We start from the raw sequence: 18,709 nt of genomic DNA on the forward strand, positions 1-18,709 counted from the left end.
GTCTGCTTGCTGGTGCTTCCTTCCTGGCCAGCCCTGTTCTCCTTCCTGCTGTTCAGGTGTACCCGGCTCAGTCAGTCTGAGCTCCTCTCTCCCTCCATTCGGGTTTTGCAGGGACAAAGTTGGGGAGTGCCTTGGGCAGCTGGAACCAAGGCCCAGGTGGCTAGGAAAGAAAGGAAGAGGGGGACAAAGTAGGAGAAATTAATAGAGACAGAAAGAGAAGAGAGAGATGGGCAGGGGGTAGAGACAGAGATAGAGAAACAAACGGAGAGACAGAAGACTGTGTGTGTGTGTGTGTGTTGTGTATGTGTGTCAGAAACAGCCAGAGAGAGTTGGGGTCAGACACACATCCAGAGGGAGGAAAGAAACAGCCCCAGGGAGTAGGGCTCCCTCCTCTCCTAAGAGGGAGGGAAAGGAGGTGTAGAGCGCCCTTTCTGCGCACCCCCCTCAGGGTGGCCTCTCATCCCCTCCCCAGAATCCCTAAATCCTCTCTGGGCCCTGCACATCTGTCACAGCCCTGTCCTGACCAACAGCGACAGCGGCTGGTGCAGGTGAGTGTGGCTAGGGAGTGCTGAGGACCAGGGGCCCAGGGCTGTCGGGGAGAGGCAGGCTGGCGAGGTGGAGACCACGGTCGCGCAGGTGGACCTGAGTGAGAAGATCCCTAGGGTGTGAGAGCGCGGTGGAGGCCTGCGAGCGCAGGGCGAATTGCTATCCCACCTCTTCCCCAGCGGGCTCCGCCGACGTTCATTGCGCGCCTCCCCTCTCCCCAGGACCCGGGGCTCCTGCCAGGCGCTCAAAGCGTTCCCCCGTTCTGTTCCCTCCCGGCCCTGGAGCGGGACAGCGGATGGCCCGGCCCGGGAGCGCCCGAGCCGCCCTGCCGCCGCTGCTGATGCTGATGCTGGTGCTGGTGCTGGTGCTGGCGCAGGCGGGCGCGGCGGGCGCGGCGGGCTCGGTGCGCCTGGCGGGCGGCCTCACGCTGGGCGGCCTGTTCCCTGTGCACGCGCGGGGCGCGGCAGGCCGGGCGTGCGGGCAGCTGAAGAAGGAACAAGGAGTGCACCGGCTGGAGGCCATGCTGTACGCGCTGGACCGCGTGAACGCCGACCCCGAGCTCTTGCCCGGCGTGCGCCTGGGTGCGCGGCTGCTAGACACCTGCTCGCGGGACACGTACGCGCTGGAGCAGGCGCTGAGCTTCGTGCAGGCGTTGATTCGCCGCCGTGGCGACGGCGACGAGGGGGCCGTGCGCTGCCCAGGGGGCGTCCCCCCACTGCGCACCGCGCCCCCGGAGCGCGTCGTGGCTGTTGTCGGCGCCTCGGCCAGCTCCGTCTCCATCATGGTCGCCAACGTGCTGCGCCTGTTTGCGGTGAGGGCACTCTCTTTCCGTCTTCATCCCGTCCTCCTCCCGTCCTCGCCCTCCGGGTGGCTGGTGTCTGATATCCCGGCAGAAATCCTCACATTCACAAACCCCGTCCCTTGCACCAGATGTACGCCCGAGCCACATCAACCCAACCGGTCCACCCTTCCTTGTCTGCTCTGGGGCCCTGCCAGAGCTGCCGTGTGCACACACAGCCATTTGTGAGAATTAAGGAAAACTACCTTCTGGAGGGTCAAGGTGGGCCCCCTCCCAGAAGCGGTTGCAGCCTTGGGCTGGGGACGCGATTCACTATAACAGGGCAGCTCCTAATTTAGCACCTACTTGGTCACTAGCTTGGGTGTCCTTGTTTGGGGCACACTCACTGCACTCTGCTGTGTGGTGGTCTCACCCCGGGCCCTGGGGAGTGCTCAAATGAGTGCAAATTTTTCCTGGGATCAGGCCCCTCCTTCTAAGACATACCCCTGACTCCTGGGGAGCTGGGGAGCGAGGGTAGTTCCCTCAGCTTCAGGGAACCATCTTAAATGCAGGGCAGCCCTTCCTTGCATCCTGGGGGGCAGTGATTGGGGGAGGGCAACAGGAATCAGGGATTGGGGGGCCTTTGGCATTAGAGTTTGGGGGTTTTCTGCAGTAGTCATTCATTGGGGTTTGGTTGGGGAAGGGGGCATCTCTGTGCTTTGTCCTTCTGAGCCCAGAGGAAGGCTTTGCTTCCATCTGGCTAGGGGAGGGGACTTGTGTTTCTTGAGAGTTTCTCCCATTCTCCCAGGCATGGCCTGTTTCTACCATGCTGGGTAGGGGTTTCATCTGGGCCCCCCTCCATCATCTGCATCCATATAATTCCCCCCATCCTGATTCCCCCTGGACAAGAGCTTATTGTACAGACACACCTTCTAGCTGGGACAGGGAGAGTTTATAGGGGGGATGGGGGGCACAGGGAAGAGTCTCCATCTCACCTGCCTGCCCATGTCTGTCTGCATTTGTACCTCTGTCCCCTGTCCTGCCTGGAGCTTTAGTTTCTGTCCTTTTCCCTATGTCTGCCTCTCTAGGCTGAGTGCAGAGATCTCAAACTCGGGGGTTTTCAGAGGCCAGGTTTGGGGTGTAGATGAGTGAAGCAGGACCCCCACAAGTCCAGAGCCCACTGCCGCCAGATCAGCCCAAGAGTGGGGTGGTGCCCCACTCCCATGTTTTAGACCCTGGCTATCAATTTAAAAATTAAACAAATGAAGACACTGGTGCAGGAAAGGCAGCCAGGGGCCAGATTTGCTGTTCCTGGTCCAGGAGCAGGGCTGAGGGTTTCCGAGTTCACCTCCTTATGTGTGTGCATCACTGTGATCGCAATGCATTTTAGATAAACTTCCTGGAGGAAGTTCAACATGTACAGGAAGGTGGTTCTGAGGATCAAACTTTAGTGTCCAGAGTGCCCAGAGTAGCTACAGCATCCATTAACCACGCTGGACCTTACTTTGACCTTCCCTCCTTCTTTGTGGTTCTTGTTTCTCTCTCTCCTCGTCTCTCTTTTTCTCTTCCCCCTTCCTCTTTTCCTCTTCCCTTCTCTCTCCCTCTTGCTCTTCCCATTATGTCTCCATACACCACACTTTCTTTCTGCCTTGCTTCAGACATCCCTGTTTCCCCTAGACCAGCTCAGCCCACTCCTTCCAGAACCTTCTCTCTCTTCTTCCCCTCACACCAGCTCCCACCTCACCCCTCTGCTCTGCTAGCCTCTCCACTCTCCACTCTCCTTTCACACTTGCTCTTCCCCTCCCCCCTTCTCCAGGATCAGCTTAGCCCATAATCCCAGCTGTCAATCACTCTAGCACACAGATAAGCCCAGCTGCAAGCAGACCCCTCCATTAGGCCAGAAAGAGCTTTGACTCAAATAACCCCGTCCCAGCCCCCTGCCTGCTGTGACCCTGCCTGGGTCTGCTGCTCCCCCACACAGACTTGTCCCTTTGTGTGAATTAGGAAAACATGTTGCCTCCCGGGACTGACAAGGAGTTCCATTTCCCCTTGCCAATGCAGCCTTTGCCCAGCAGCTGAATGGGCTGCAGGCTGGACTTGAGCCTCCACTTCCCCTTTGCCTGGACACAGTCGCCACCACTGTGTACGGTGTGCCCTGCCCTCTCCCTAGACCCCTGTACCTCCCATATTCCATCAGACCACATCTCAAATACAGAGCGTTCCCCATGCCCTTGGGGCTCTCCATGTGGCTCTCCCACGTGGGCCCCTGGTGCCCTAATCCCAGACTTCGGTGCCCCAACCTGTGTTCTGGATCCCTGCTGCCCTCCCTCCATCTGTAGCCCAGGTGTCCTTCCCCCTTCCAGATACCCCAGATCAGCTACGCCTCCACAGCACCTGAGCTCAGTGACTCCACACGCTACGACTTCTTCTCCCGAGTTGTGCCACCGGACTCCTATCAGGCCCAGGCCATGGTGGACATCGTGAGGGCACTGGGATGGAACTACGTGTCCACACTGGCCTCCGAGGGAAACTATGGCGAGAGCGGGGTTGAGGCCTTTGTGCAGATCTCCCGGGAGGCTGGTGAGCTGGGAGCGGGGGTCCAAGGCATCAAGGAGCCTACACAGGGGTGAGCCAGGGGCCATTGGACAAGGCCAAAGCCATGAGATGGGGCACTGGGCCCATGGTGGGGAGCCTGGATGGTGCCTCTGTGGGTAGGCGCCCCTTCGGAGCATTCGGTCCCCATCACAGTCTTGCACCATGGTGGCCCCGGTGGGTGGGTACTTGGGTTGAACAAGAGGTGATTCTGGTATCCCCCCACCCAGGGGGGGTCTGCATTGCCCAGTCCATCAAGATTCCCAGGGAACCGAAGCCAGGAGAATTCAACAAGGTGATCAAGAGACTCATGGAGACTCCCAACGCCCGGGGCATCATCATCTTTGCCAACGAGGACGACATCAGGTGGTATAGCCGGCACATTCAGTCACTGTGGTTATTAGAGGCTCTCCCTGAAGGCCCTGCCCCCTCTTCTTAAACATCCCCCAGCCATGCACATCCTCCCTTCCTCCTCCTCCCTCTTCTTGATGCCCCCCCAACCCTCCTGCCCTTACAGACGTTCCCGGCTCCCATCTGTCTGTCTGGTGCACCCAGAAATGAACCGGGCTGGGTGTGGGTGGAGGTACTCCAGGACTAGCCAAGGGAAACCACAGAGGAATACCTGTCTGTTCTTATCATTCACAGTGGGGGAGAGACCCATGGGCAGATCTGAGTGCCGAAAATGAGCTGTCAGAGAAGGAGACCTGGGGTGGTGCAGGGGGTATCAGCAGGGGGCCCTGACCTGAGGCCTGTGTGGCTCCAGGCCAGCAGGAGGCTTGGCAAGAGAAGGGAGGCCCTTCTTCCTTGAAGTGGGCTGCAAGTGCACAGAACAGGAGGGCAGCCTAGGGCCAGAGCCTGGCTAGAAACTTTACTACCTAAGAACCCTGGAGCAAGTGTCCAAAACCCCTTTCCCACCATTTTTACTGCTTAATGAGGGTCTGGTGAGTGGTTTGGAATGGGATAGAAGGAGAGGGAAAAACAGAAAGTAGAAGGGGGATCTCCGGTCCTCACTCACCCTGACCCTGTTCCTACCAGGAGGGTCCTAGAGGCCGCACGCCACGCCAACCTGACAGGTCACTTCTTATGGGTCGGCTCAGACAGCTGGGGAGCCAAGACCTCTCCCATCCTGAACCTGGAGGATGTGGCTGTGGGGGCCATCACCATCCTGCCCAAAAGAGCTTCCATAGATGGTGAGTGCCGGGATGCCCTCTCCCACCACATCCCAGGCCCCTGCTTGTCCTCCCCACGATCCCCTCTTGGGGGGCACTCGTTTTCCCCATCTGTAAAATTGTGTATCCTGCTGCTCCATGTCCCTTCCGGGATTCCCTAGGATTCTAAAATTCTGTGTCTACATCTCAGCAAGCAGTGTTTGAGTTGGCAAAGGAGGAAAAGCCCACCCTCACTTCACAGGGTCAAGAATTAGTTGTGGCTTTTCTGTTTTTGTTTTTGTTTTTGTTTTAATTCAATGCCTATCTTCCTGGTATTTCTGGTTCTGCACAAGACACACTAATTTGAGGGGGGAGGGAAAGGGAGCAAAACCGAGGATGGGGACATATTGTCCCATTGATCAAATGATGAAACCTGCCTCCCTCCCTCCCTTCACCGTCCTACCCATGAATATCTGGAAGAACTCAGCAGAGAGGTTCACTTTACAACAGGATTTGGTCGTTTTCCCAAAGCTTGAACTGTAGATGCCTCGACAAGATGCTTCAGGCTATTTTAATGAAGTACAGAAACTCGTAAAGACTCAGAACCCTGACTTTCCGGGGCTCCCAGCTTCCCACCCATCCTCATGCTCTTTCTTTCCCTTAGAGTGCACTTGGTTGCATTTGACAATTTAGAAGGAGAGTGGTTTTAGCAATAAAGGCATGTCATCGCCAGATAAGATGTCTGAAAACAGGCCACTTCAGGTTGGGGGCAGTGAGTTAATGATGTTCTCAAAGCCCTGAGCTCTGTCCCCACTTCGATTCCACCATTCTCCATAGTTGCTCTGTGCCTTTGTGACTCAGGTGCCTTATTCACAAAGTGGCTGCGGGAGCTCCTCCCATTACATCTTTACCACTGCATCCCAACCAGGAAAGAAGGAGCAGCATAAAAGTCTTCGAGGTGGCGAGGCTCTAAGTTTACAATAGGATGCACCGTCTACCCTGAAGCCCCCAGACTGCTTTGAAATCACAGGCCAGAAGCTGACCGTGTGGCCAGTCCTAGCTGCACAGTAAGCAAGTGGTAGAGGGGCACAGAGGAATCATTCGGATGGTTGCTGCCCTCTCTCCTCCCTCTCAGGATTTGACCAGTACTTCATGACCCGCTCCCTGGAGAACAACCGTCGCAACATCTGGTTTGCCGAGTTCTGGGAGGAGAATTTTAACTGCAAACTGACCAGCTCAGGTACCCAGTCAGATGACACCATCCGCAAATGCACAGGTGAGAGCTGCCCGGGGTGGTACGGGAGGTCGGGGAGAAGGCCTGAGGCTGGGCGGGGCACCCAGGAGGGCCGGGCACACTTCCTCTGGGCATCCGTAGGACAGGCGAGGAACGCATCGGCCGGGACTCGACCTACGAGCAGGAGGGGAAGGTGCAGTTTGTGATCGACGCGGTGTACGCCATTGCCCACGCCCTCCACAGCATGCACCAGGCGCTCTGCCCCGGGCTCACTGGCCTGTGCCCAGCCATGGAGACCACCGACGGGCGGATGCTGCTGCAGTATATCCGAGCAGTCCGCTTCAATGGTGAGTGAGAGACAGATCCCCTCCCAAAGGGAAGGGATGTCCCTGGCATGGATTTCTCTGCTGGACCTGGGCTGACTCAGGATCAAAGGGATGGGAGAGGCAGAATGGTATCCTGTCCCCTGGTAGCAGCAGAGGGCCTGGCACCTGGGCAGGGCTCAGAATAAGGTCTGGAAAAGGCCCAGGAGGACTCAAGCCACACTCCTGGTTTGTGCGGAAAGATACGCTTCTTGTTCAGTGACTACCCTTTATAAAAATTAAAAACTGTTCTCCCACCAAATATGGAGCACCTTCTGCCTGCCAAGCTGTTTGTTAAATAGCACAGCTTAACATCACCCCAGACCAGCCCCACGAACTGGCTGAACAAGCCTCTGAAAGAAACAAGGCTGATTGTTCTTTGTACAGGTCTGGACCCACCGTCTGGCCCGGCCAGCTAAGCTCTTTCTTTTTCTCTATAAACTGTGGTGACATACATGTAGGCTCATATTTGCCATCTTCACCATTTTTAAAAAAGATTTTGTCAGAGAGAATGAGAGAGAGAGAGAGTGCGAGCAGGAGGTGCAGCAGGCAGAGGGAAAAGCAGGCTCCCCGCCGAGCAAGGAGTCAATGTGGGACTCCGGGGATCGTGACCTGAGTCCAAGGCAGATGCTTAACCAACTGAGCAACCCAGGCGCCCCCATCTTCACCAATTTTAAGTGTACAGTTTAGTCGTGTGTGCCCTGTTGTGCAACCATTCTCCAGAACTTGTTTTATCTTCCAAGACTGAAATTCTATCTCCATTAAACACTAACTCCCCATCCCCCCTCCTGCAAGCTTCTGTCAACTTCCATCCTACTTTCTGTCCCTATGATTTTGCCTGCTCTACGTACCTGCTGTGAGAGGGATCAGGCACTATTTGTCCTTTTGTGATTGACTCCTTTCCCTCAGTATAACGTCCGCAAGGTTCACCCACGTTGTGGCCAGCGTTAGAACGTCTTTTCCTTTTTTAAGGCTGAAGAATCACCTTGCATGAATAGGGGAACATTTTGTTTGTCTATTCAACCCCTGGTGCGTCCACCTTTGGCCACTACGAATGATGCTGCCGTGAACATGGGTGACCCATCTTTGAGGCTCTGAGCTGAGTCCTTTCTTCCGGACATATGCCTGGAAGTGGGCTTGCTGGGCCAGGTGGTAATCCTACGTCCAGTTTCTGGAGGACCCGCCACACCGTTTTCCACAGTGACGGCACCATTTTGCATCCCCACTAGCAATGCATCGGGGTCCCACTGTTCCCACGTGCTCCCGAGGCTTGTTACTTCCGGGGGGCTGGTTAACCGTGGCCACCTCCAATGGGTGGGGGGGAGGTGATGTCCCCCATGACTCCGAGCGTCTTTGCGCAAGTGCCTCACGCCTCCCTACATCCTGGGCCGCCCCAGGGGCCTCTCCGGGAGGGACTAGAGGACCAGCTGAGGGTTCCCGGCTCTCGTTCCAGGCAGCGCGGGGACCCCCGTGATGTTCAACGAGAATGGGGACGCGCCGGGGCGTTACGACATCTTCCAATACCAGGCGGCCAACGGCAGCGCGGGCAGCGGCGGCTACCAGGCGGTGGGCCAGTGGGCAGAGAACCTCAGGCTGGACGTGAGTGGGCGTGGACCGGCGGAGCCCGGGGTTGCAGGGATGGAGGTGCGCACAGACCCCCCAGCCCACCCCGGGTGGATGTTTCGGCCCACGCGTCCCCTGTGCCGCAGGTGGAAGCCCTGCAGTGGTCAGGGGAGACCCGCGAGGTGCCCTCATCCCTGTGCAGCCTCCCCTGCGGGCCAGGGGAGCGCAAGAAGATGGTGAAGGGCGTGCCCTGCTGCTGGCACTGCGAGCCCTGCGACGGCTACCGCTTCCAGGTGGACGAGTTCACGTGCGAGGCCTGCCCGGGGGACATGCGGCCCACGCGCAACCACACGGGCTGCCGCCCCACGCCCGTCGTGCGCCTCACCTGGTCCTCGCCGTGGGCCGCACCGCCCCTCCTGCTGGCCGTGCTGGGCAGCATGGCCACCACCACCGTGGTGGCCACCTTCGTGCGCCACAACAACACGCCCATAGTCCGCGCCTCCGGCCGCGAGCTCAGCTACGTGCTGCTCACCGGCATCTTCCTCATCTACGCCATCACCTTCCTCATGGTTGCCGAGCCTGGGGCGGCTGTGTGCGCCGCCCGCCGGCTCTTCCTGGGCCTGGGCACCACGCTCAGCTACTCCGCCCTGCTCACCAAGACCAACCGCATCTACCGCATCTTTGAGCAGGGGAAGCGCTCCGTCACGCCCCCGCCCTTCATCAGCCCTACCTCGCAGCTGGCCATCACCTTCAGCCTCACCTCCGTGCAGGTGGGCTGCGGGCTCCTGGGGCCACGCGAGGGGGAAAGGGGGAAGGGACCACGGCTGGGCTGGCGGGTTGTCCTCCACTCGGAAAATCCAATAAACGCTCTTCTATTTTGGCTCCCATGTTTAAAAAAAATTTTTTTGCAGGAGCCACGGCCCCACTGTTCTCCTATAAACAGAACTCCTCCCCCCAGCCCCATCCTGCTCCATCCTCGAGGGAACTGGGTCAGTAAGCTGGGGAGTGCCAGCATCCAGCGCTGTTTCTGTAAAAAAACAATGAGATTATTTTCCTACACGGAACATGCTTTCCACAGTTTCGCTCCCATATAAAAATAAGGCAAAGCCATCTGATAATTTTTCTCAAGCAGAAAAAGAAGCTGTTTCTGTAAAGGGAGTTCCTGCTGCCGGGTCACTGGGCTAACCTGGATGAGAGGCATGGGCTCCAGCAACCTTACTGTGCAGTGGGGCGTCCTGCTCCACAAATGGCCAGGATTTCATGACTTACATGCAGCAAAAAGCAGAGTGCCTTCAGGGGGGTTTCTGTGGTCGTATTAGACGTTGGAAATTATTCTCATGATCTGGAAAGCACTGCACATTTTCTGTGCAAAGGGTAGCACTCAGGGACAGGTGTGGGTGGCACTGTGGCATCGTAGAGCCAGGCCAGTTCTCAGGGCTACATGGAAGGCCTGTGCTCAGCCTGCTTTGGACAGTGCACGCTCTGCACTCCAGGAAAGCCCTTCCCCCTGCTTAGCTCTGTGTATGCCTCTTTCATTCCTACCTGTAAACCTTAGGCTATGTAATTCTTCATAACTGAAAGGTGTTGCCATCTTCCTGCAGATAGCAGGGTCTGAGCTATCCCTGTGAGATCCAGAAGGCCAATGTCCAGCACCTGTTAATGTCCCGACCTCTTACCTGCTTCCCCGCCCGAAACCCCTGCAATGTCCCTTTGCCCCCAGGACAGAGATACTTAGACGACAGTCAGTACTTCCTGGCTCATCTCTAGACTCCCCACATTATACCCTCCCTTCCGGAAATCCCAACCCCCTGCAAAGAGGTGTACCTGCAGTGTTACTGGGTCATTCATCAATACAGTGGACATGAAATGGCATCTCGTTTTAATTTGCATCTACTTAATTACTAGTGCATCTGGCCTTTGAGGTTCCCTCTTCTGTGATGTGCCTGTTCCTGTGCTTTGCTTATTTTCTATTATTTTGTAGGAGTTGGTTTTTTTTCTTTGTTTGTTTTGTTTCCAGGTACTAATGCTAGTTCCTTTTCAATTACAGGGGTTGTGAAATTGGTGGGGTCCCTTTTGTTTGCTATTCCTGTATATCTCAGGCCTTGGATGAGAGTTCCTCATAGGCAACTTTTTTTCCTACCTAGAAGCTTGTTCTAGGAGGAGCCTCCAGACTGCTCTCCTGGATGGTGGGTGGGATGTTATTAGTCCCTTGTCCATGGAGCTGTTGCCTCTGGAAGGATCACAAAAAGGTTCTCCTTTCTGGTGAACAAATTATTAAAAAGCATGCCCTTCTCCGGTATCACACAGCCCTGCTCTAGGTTCATAGCATGGCACTGAAGTGTTGGCTTGATTTCAGCCCTACATGCCCCCCACACATATATACATACCAGACAGTCTTGTACAGTGAGCAACCAGCACAAATGTAGGGGAAGCCCCTCTAGGGTCCTGCCTTCATTGCATGTGTCTTAATTCCTGCTCCCCAGCTTCCTTTTGCTCAAGGTCATGTCTTCTGTCTCTGTGAGTGAACTGCTACTCCATCTCCTCCCTATTAGTGCTTGCTTTTGACTTATTTTTTAAGATTTTATTTATTTATTTATCAGAGAGAGAGAGCGCACAAGCCAAGGGAGCAGCAGCAGGCAGAGAGAGAGGGAGAAGCAGGCTCCCCACTGAGCAAAGAGCCCAATGCAGATCCCAGGACCCTGGGATCATGACCTGACTAAAAGGCAGATGCTTAACTGACTGAGCCACCCAGGCATCCCTGTGTTTGATTTTTTTTTTTTTGCAGTAATTAAAAAATATATATATTCAGTTAGCCATCATATAGTACATCATTAGTGTTTGATATACTCTCCATGATTCATTAGTTGTGTACAACATCCAGTGCTTGAGTTTGATTTTGATAACCTCCAGGGCCACCCAGCATCAGCTCACATCCTTTCTACTCTGTTTAGTGCCTCATTCTGGGCTTCACTCTGCATACCCACAGGATTTCGTTATACTATGTTCAGAAGTTCTCAGGATCTGGAGAAGGAAGGGGTCCTCAGGAACTAGGTTTGATATGAAGGAACTAGGTTTGCCATAGTGCTAGACGGGATCAAGCGAGTGTTTTCACATCTACAGAATGGAGATGGTACTGCCTACCCCTGGGCAGCCAGGGGTTGGGGGTTGTTAGGAAGGAGAATCTCTGCTGAGTCTAACCCTTAGTCAGTGGGACAGACACTGGCTCCTTCCCCAAGCTGGCTCAGAGGGACTGTGTGTAGGCCACCTCTGCCTGTAGTCGCTGTATATTGCAGGACTTGGTGATGGTTGGGATACAGGAAGAGGACATCCAGGGCCCATTACTCAGCCAGCCCTCATATTGCCAGCACATATCTTCACGGCAACCCCTTCTGTCCACCAGCCTTTGCGTAGGCAGTTCCCTCCTGGATGGTCCTCCCCTCTCCATGGGGACTCTCAGGCCTGAGCATCCCACTAAGTAGGCCAGAAGCCTCAAGGTGACCCTAACCTGCCAGAGACATTGGTGGGTGGCAAGGCTGCATGTGTCCCTGACCCGTGTTGGCTCCTGCAGGTGGTGGGAGTGATGGCGTGGCTGGGGGCTCAGCCCCCACACAGCGTGATCGACTATGAAGAACAACGGACAGTGGACCCAGAGCAGGCCAGAGGGGTGCTCAAGTGTGACATGTCGGACCTGTCCCTCATCGGCTGCCTGGGCTACAGCCTCCTGCTCATGGTCACGTGCACGGTGTATGCCATCAAAGCCCGCGGCGTGCCTGAGACCTTCAATGAGGCCAAGCCCATTGGCTTCACCATGTATACCACATGCATCATCTGGTTGGCTTTTGTGCCTATCTTCTTTGGCACTGCCCAATCAGCTGAAAAGGTAATCTGGGGTCCCCCATCAGTTCCACTGCCTCCTTTGTTTCCTGCCTGTCCATGGAAGGGTTCGGTGGTCCCAAGTGTTGGGCCACATGCATGAATGCCTGCTTATTGGTTAATTCATTCACGTACTTAAAAACTCATCCACTCATTTGTCAGTCTCCTTTTGCTGCTTCAGTCAGCCCAATTTTCCTTTGTTCATTCATGTGTTCATCCATGCTTCTAACCATCCATTAACTTGTGTTGTTGTTGGTTTTTTTTTTTTTAAGAGTTACTTATTTTGGAGAGAGAATGTGTCTGTGAGCACAGGGGAGGGGCAGAGGGAGCCAGTGGGGGAGAATCTCAAGCAGATTCCAGGCTGAGTGCAGAGCCCAACATGGGGCTCAATCCCATGACCCAAGATCATGACCTGAGCTGAAACCAAGAGTCAGATGCTTACCCGAATAAGCCGCCCAGGCGCCTCTCCATTAATTTACTTCCATTCAGTTACTTCTTTAGATACTCTGTAGCCATCAGTCCATTAATCTGTCAGTCCATTTTCTTGCTCATTACTCAGCGATTTCCTTGCGTGTATAGTAGAACGTGTTTATTCACCACTGTCCTTCATGTTTGCCCACTCGTTCTTTCATTCAAAGTGTTCATTCGTGTGTACATTTGAAAACATTCATCCATTCATTAACATGCTCTAGTGCTTTTTAGGCATATGGACCCTTCACCAGATGTCACTCACTGTGAATGAGCCCTTCCCTTGGTCACTTGTCCACTTGGTCCTGTGTTATTCATTCTCCGTCCTGCCTATGTCAGAGTCACACCATGACCATCACTTCTTCATGCCACAGGGCCTTTGCTTATATGGTTGCCCTTTCCATCCACCAGATGAACACAGACTCATGTGGGGGTGGGGTTGGGAAGGAAAAATGCTGAGTCCCACCCGGTTCTTTCCTCCATGGCTCAGATCTACATCCAAACCACCACACTGACTGTGTCTTTGAGCCTGAGTGCGTCAGTGTCCCTTGGCATGCTGTATGTGCCCAAAACCTATGTCATCCTGTTCCACCCGGAGCAGAATGTGCAGAAGCGGAAGCGGAGCCTCAAGGCGACCTCAACAATGGCAGCTCCACCCAAGGGCGAGGACACAGAGGCCCCCAAGTAGTGAGTGGGGAAGGAGTGGGAGTGGTTGTTCCCTCCCTTCTGTTCTTTCTTTCTCTTGCTTCACGGTGGAAGCTGTGACAAGTCCAGGAGTGCAATGAACAGTCAGAAGCAGGGGGTCCTCAAAGTCCATGCCCACCAGGATGGGGCTGACCTCCAGAAAGACCTGGACCAACATACCACACTTCATCCCTGCTTTTCCATGCCTGTTGGCATCATACGTACTTGCTGCAGACCAGACTTTCTACTCATGGTGGGAAACAGCTACCAAGAGGATCCTACTCTAGGGAGGACTGAACTTACACTTCCTGATCTGAGTTCAGAGAGTGTGATGAAGCCCCTGGGCTTGGCCCAGCGTGAGTGAGAGTTCTACCCAAACAGCCATCAGAATGTGCGGACTGTGCAACATTCAAGAATGTGTAGATCTGACTCTGGAAATGCGGGGCTAGCTTTGAGGAGGGGACTTTTCCCCAAGAGACCTGAGGTTCTTTCTTCTGGCCTGAGTAACTCGGGCTTGGCTCTGAGGGATTGAACCTCAGGTGAGAGAGCTCTGTGAGGGATCGACCTGGGACAGGACGTGGGAGCCAGCAGAGGCACTGGGACATACCCTACGGGGTTACTTGTGTTGAGGTCTTTTTCTTGGGACCTTCACCCCTGGGATCTAGGGCATGTCAACATGTGGACTATAGTTTTTGCCTTTCCCTGTGCATCCTCACTTAAACGACCCCCAAACACTTGTGTGGTGTTAGCGGTGTGAGAATAAAGCAATGGGGCAGCAGTTGCCCTCTTCTGATGCCCATGAGAGATAATGGTCAGGAGTTTTGGGTTGTGTCCTTGGTGATGATGAATTCCAAGTAGACATCTTAGGATGAATATCCACCCTTTTCTCTCCCAACATTTACTGAGAGGTCCCTTTTGAAAGGCAAACATGAAGCATGGGAAGGAAGATACTTAGACTTCAGATGCATGGACATTTATTTTTGAGGGTTTTCTTTTTTTTTTTTTTTCCCAAAAGCTTGGTTTTAGTTACGGAATTGTATTTCCCTATGGTACAATTTCTATCTGTGAAATTGGCTCTTTTCCTTTATCAGTTCAGAATTCTCTAGTATCTGATGTCCAGAACTGATTCTGAAGGTCAACGAACCTTCATGCAACATAAAGGCTTTTTCCTCTTCCTCTATTGCATAAATAGATTTTTGTCCCCGGGACCAGGTGTTCCTTAAGTTAATAGGGCTTCTCCTCAGAATGACATTTTTGGTGTACATATTCTCCTTCCTTACATTTTTTTGCATTTCTATGGTTTCTCCACATTGTGAATTAGGAAGTTTTATTTATTGCTCAGTGCTTTCCAAAATTCATTATTTCATAGAGCTGCTTTCCTGTGTGGGTTTTCTGATGTAACTTGATGAGGTGTATTCTCTTGCTGAAGGCTTTACCATATTAGTGCTTCGAGAGTGTTTTTCTGCTATATGAACTCTCAGAGTCAGTTAGCTTTCAGTTCCAAAGGAAGACGTTTCTGTATTTTTGTTGTTGTTGTTTTTCTCTTAGTGTTTCTCCTGGGATGAATTCCCTGATGTTCAATAAGCATTGACTTCTAGTTAAAAACTTTTTAGTGGTTTTCCCCACTTTGAACTCTGTGACTTAGAGTTTGGATGATTTCTTAGTAGAACATTTAGAGGGTTTCTCCCCAGTGTAAGGTTTCTGCTTTAGAGTCCTGGCTTCCTGCTGAAGACTTTCACACACTCCTCACATTCATTCATGCTGGTGTCTCTGATGTGAAAATGAATGCTTGACCACAGGCAGGTTCTGGTTCCTTCTTATGGGCATCTCACATTCAGTCCACTTGTAATGATTTCTATAGCATGTGCCATTTTGTATGTGGTGGAGAATCCTGTTACTAACATGTGATCATACTTAGTGCACTTGTGAGGTTTCTCTCCTTTATGAGTTCTCTACTGTATGCAAAGTTTGGACTCCCAGAAGAAGGCTTTTCTATGATCAGTGTGTAAAAGAATCATTTGAGGTTCAGTGCAGGGTTGACAACTTCCTGAAGGTCTTCCCATTTACTATTTACTATTCTATTTACATGCACTGCTTTGCCTTCTCTGAGGTTCAGTCAATCAAGTTGAACCCCTGAATAAAGGTTTTGTTTTGTTTCGAATTTGTGGAATTTATAAGGTGTTGGTTTCTTTTATGCTGCTGAGTAAGAATTGGGCTGTGCTTGTTGGCTTTCTCACATTCATTGCTCTGAGTGATTTCTTCTCAGTATGAATTCTGTGTTTCAGTGAAAATGGGGCTCTGTATTGGAGGCTTTCCCATGTTACAACCACAGGGTTTCTCTCCAGCATGAATTCTCTAAAGCAGAGGAAGATTACATTTTGATATAGACTTTAATTCACCAATTGTCTGTGTCCAATGTGTAGAGAGTTGCATAAGGAGGGCCTCTCTCATGTTAACTATATGCTTTTATCTTTTCACCAGTGTGAATTTTTCAACACATCTATTACATTCAGTATAGCTCTATCCCATTTATTAAATTTTGTGCTATTTGGAAATTTCCCCCAAGCTCATTACTTTCATTGTCTCTCACTCATTGACTTCTTGTTGAATAAATACAACTTTTCCCAGAAGTTTAACTTGCATTTTCTGTTGCTTTTTTTTTTTTTTTTTTATGTAGTCAACAATTTGCAAGACTTCTTCTAAACTGGAATAAAGTACACAATTCCAAGTGAATCTTCCCACCATCATTTTACAGAATGAAACCTCTTCAGAAATCTCCACTATACTGACACCATTTTTCAGTGGCGTCACCAAATTCGCCATTTGGGAATTTTATGAAAAATTCCCAGGTGTAGATATTTTCCATTTCCCGGGCTTTGACAAGGGAAGCCTGCTGCTGTGTGGACAGAGTAGTGACAGCTGTAGAAGACTGGGAGTTTCAGAGATGATCTTTCAGCTTATGGAACAGAGAGAGGACTCAAGATGGGGCACAGCTCTGAACACAGAAACTCCAAGAGGAGGCTTGGATGAAAGGTAGTCGAGGGTGTAGAGAGACAGATTAGTGAACGGGCTGGTTTTGGACACTGTGAGCCTTCCTGCTTCTTGTGGGTTACTGTGGTGGGATACTAACTAGTCTCTGCTTCCTGTGTCTTTCCCCTCCATCCCGCACACCAATATCAAAATCATCATTCTGGGGCACCAGTGCTCCCCATTAATAGTGATGCTGCTATGGGCCCTGCTCTCTCCTGGCACCTGGAGTCTGGCTATGATTCATTCTCATATTTGCATGCAGACTCAGAAACGGAAATAGCAGGAAGGACATGGGTCCGGCTCCACATGCTGTTCACTGATGTAATATGGCCAATTTGAAGTATTATTAGCTTATTCTACCAGGGCTCTTGAAAGTTGAACTTACCCATACTATCAACTTCCGAGTTTTTTTTCCAATCCCAATCTGCCAGACAGGGAAATTTCCAGGGGGCACAGACTTTGTCTTGCCCATGACACTGTAGACTTCCTTCAGTCAGCTTTCATATCTAGAAATTGTATAATGTCAAGGTTAAGACTTCTTGAGATCAATGGCAGCTCTGCCATGCTAGTTAGTGACCTTGGCCAAGATAATTAGCCTCTCCCACAGTCGCTGCAGCCAGAGTCACCTTGATCCCTGCAGATGCCCACACCATTGACCCCATTTCCCAGCACCCACCCTCCCAGCCCTAACAGTCAATGCCCAAACAGACCCCACTCATTACATAAACCCCTCAGGTGACCAATACCAAGACTCCATCTAAGACCTCCCAAATAACATTCCTTCTTGAAAACTGAGAAAGCAATAGAGAAAGCTGTGCTGTATTTCCCTCATAAAAATATGAATTCTATATGGGTTGGTTGTGAAGGGTCTTGAAGGTTTTGCTTCCCATGGTTGGCCCTGGAGGAGGCATGGAAGGGTTTACACAGATGAGTCCTGTGGCTGGATCTGTGGTGTGGACAAAGTCACTGGTGGCTGGAATGGGAGGTGGCCCAGAGGGGACCAGAATGATTGGTGAAGAGCCTGGGGCAATGCACCAGGGGGAATCTGGTATATCCTTGCCTGTAAATATTTATACCCCCATTTTCCCCACTATCACAATGGCTAGAAATGAAAGCATTAGGTAACAGTGAGCAATGCTATACCTTGGTTGAAGTATATTGCTGAAATAAATTAGCAATCAAAACTTACGTGGCTTTTAAGTTTCCGCATTTTAGTTCTTCTAAATTTGGAATTTTCTTATTCACTGGAAGGAAAATTAATTGGGAAAGAACAAACAATTGGAAAATTTCCCAGTATTAGTGCTCTGGTAAAAAAAAAAAATTAAAGATTTTATTTATTTGACAGAGAAAGACACAGCAAGAGAGGGAACACAAGCAGGGGGAGTGGGAGAGGGAGAAGCAGGCTTCCCCCTGAGTAGGGAGTCCTTGTGGGGCTTGATCCCAGGATCCTGGGATCATGACCTAAGCCAAAGGCAGATGCCCAACAACTGAGCCCACCAAACCCCCCAATGCTCTGGTAAAATCTATTCATCAATAGCAACCACTTGTAGCTTGAGAGTTTGAAGCACAAAACCTGACCCTGGCAATGGCTTGTGTTTAGAGCACCATCCAAGTTCACTGCAGGGGCTGGTTGGGCTGTGGTCCTGTCTCTTCCTGTGGAAGCTCATGCTGCTAACACCAGTGCTGACTCTGGGCTCCACTGCCTTTTTAATGGCACTTACCCAGCCCGCACTGTTCCTGCCTGTGTGTCCGAACCTCTTTCCCTGTCTCACTGAACTGTGCTTTGCATCTGTTGTCAATTCTAGTGAAGCTCAGTGTGACCACACAATCTACAGCTAGGCCTCTCACACTCTTTTGTGGTACCCCATCTGTGTAAACACGTTTCCCACAAACTACAGTTATTTTGCTCATTATTTGTGTTTCATTTTGCAATACCTGTCTTCCATATTTAAGTCCCATGAAAGCAGTACTTAGATGTGTGCATACATACCCACTGTGTATGTACCATGCTTGGCTGTTGCTGTTTCTCTAGCTACTAGCTTTGGCTTTCTCTCTCTCTATGTGTGTGTGTGTTTTAAGATTTTATTTACCTGAGAGAGAGAAAGAAAGCATGGAGGAGCACAGTGAGGGGCAGAGGGAGAAGCAGACTCCCTGCTGAGCAGGGAGCCAGATGCAGTGATCAGTCCTGAGTCTCCAGGATCATGACCTGAGCTGAAGGCAGACGCTTAACCAACTGAGTCACCCAGATGCCCCACCTCTCTGCTTTTGGAAAACCTCAAGAAGGGCACTTATAGTAATTACTCTCATGTGGCCACGTCCAGGACCTGCTATGGTTATTAGGCCATGCCCTCGAGATATCCAAGGGTTGAAAGGCGTTTGCGAACCCATGGTTCTTGTACTCTCAGGCTTGAGGAGCACCTGAACCCTTTCC

At 51.9% G+C, this 18,709-nt stretch overlaps 1 protein-coding gene across 2 annotated transcripts; it reads left to right on the top strand.

The window, feature by feature from the left end:
* Positions 1–979: 979 nt before the first annotated feature.
* Positions 980–13,521, top strand: GRM6 (glutamate metabotropic receptor 6). 2 transcript variants are annotated; one of them, XM_082723563.1, is made up of 10 exons: positions 980–1,357; positions 3,688–3,904; positions 4,147–4,282; positions 4,952–5,106; positions 6,200–6,340; positions 6,445–6,649; positions 8,118–8,259; positions 8,370–8,993; positions 11,792–12,103; positions 13,055–13,521. In XM_082723563.1, the coding sequence occupies exons 1-10, from the start codon at positions 1,067–1,069 to the stop codon at positions 13,250–13,252; spliced, it is 2,421 nt and encodes an 806-aa protein (XP_082579689.1). In that variant the 5' UTR covers positions 980–1,066; the 3' UTR covers positions 13,253–13,521. The 2 variants fall into 2 exon arrangements, with proteins under 2 accessions (XP_082579689.1, XP_082579688.1); XM_082723562.1 differs by having other exon boundaries at positions 6,445–6,645; positions 8,114–8,259.
* The last annotated feature ends 5,188 nt before the right edge of the window (positions 13,522–18,709 follow it).

The sequence above is a fragment of the Mustela nivalis genome (genome assembly GCF_964662115.1).
Source record: "Mustela nivalis genome assembly, chromosome: 3".
Taxonomy (NCBI): Eukaryota; Metazoa; Chordata; class Mammalia; order Carnivora; family Mustelidae; genus Mustela; species Mustela nivalis.

Bases quoted from the DNA above. Each gene is read 5' to 3' on its own strand.
- GRM6 (XM_082723563.1), top strand. From the start codon at position 1,067: ATGCTGTACGCGCTGGACCGCGTGAACGCCGACCCCGAGCTCTTGCCC. The intron at 4,283-4,951 runs GTGGTATAGCCG...TGTTCCTACCAG, and splicing joins GCCAACGAGGACGACATCAG to GAGGGTCCTAGAGGCCGCAC. The intron at 6,341-6,444 runs GTGAGAGCTGCC...TCCGTAGGACAG, and splicing joins CACCATCCGCAAATGCACAG to GCGAGGAACGCATCGGCCGG.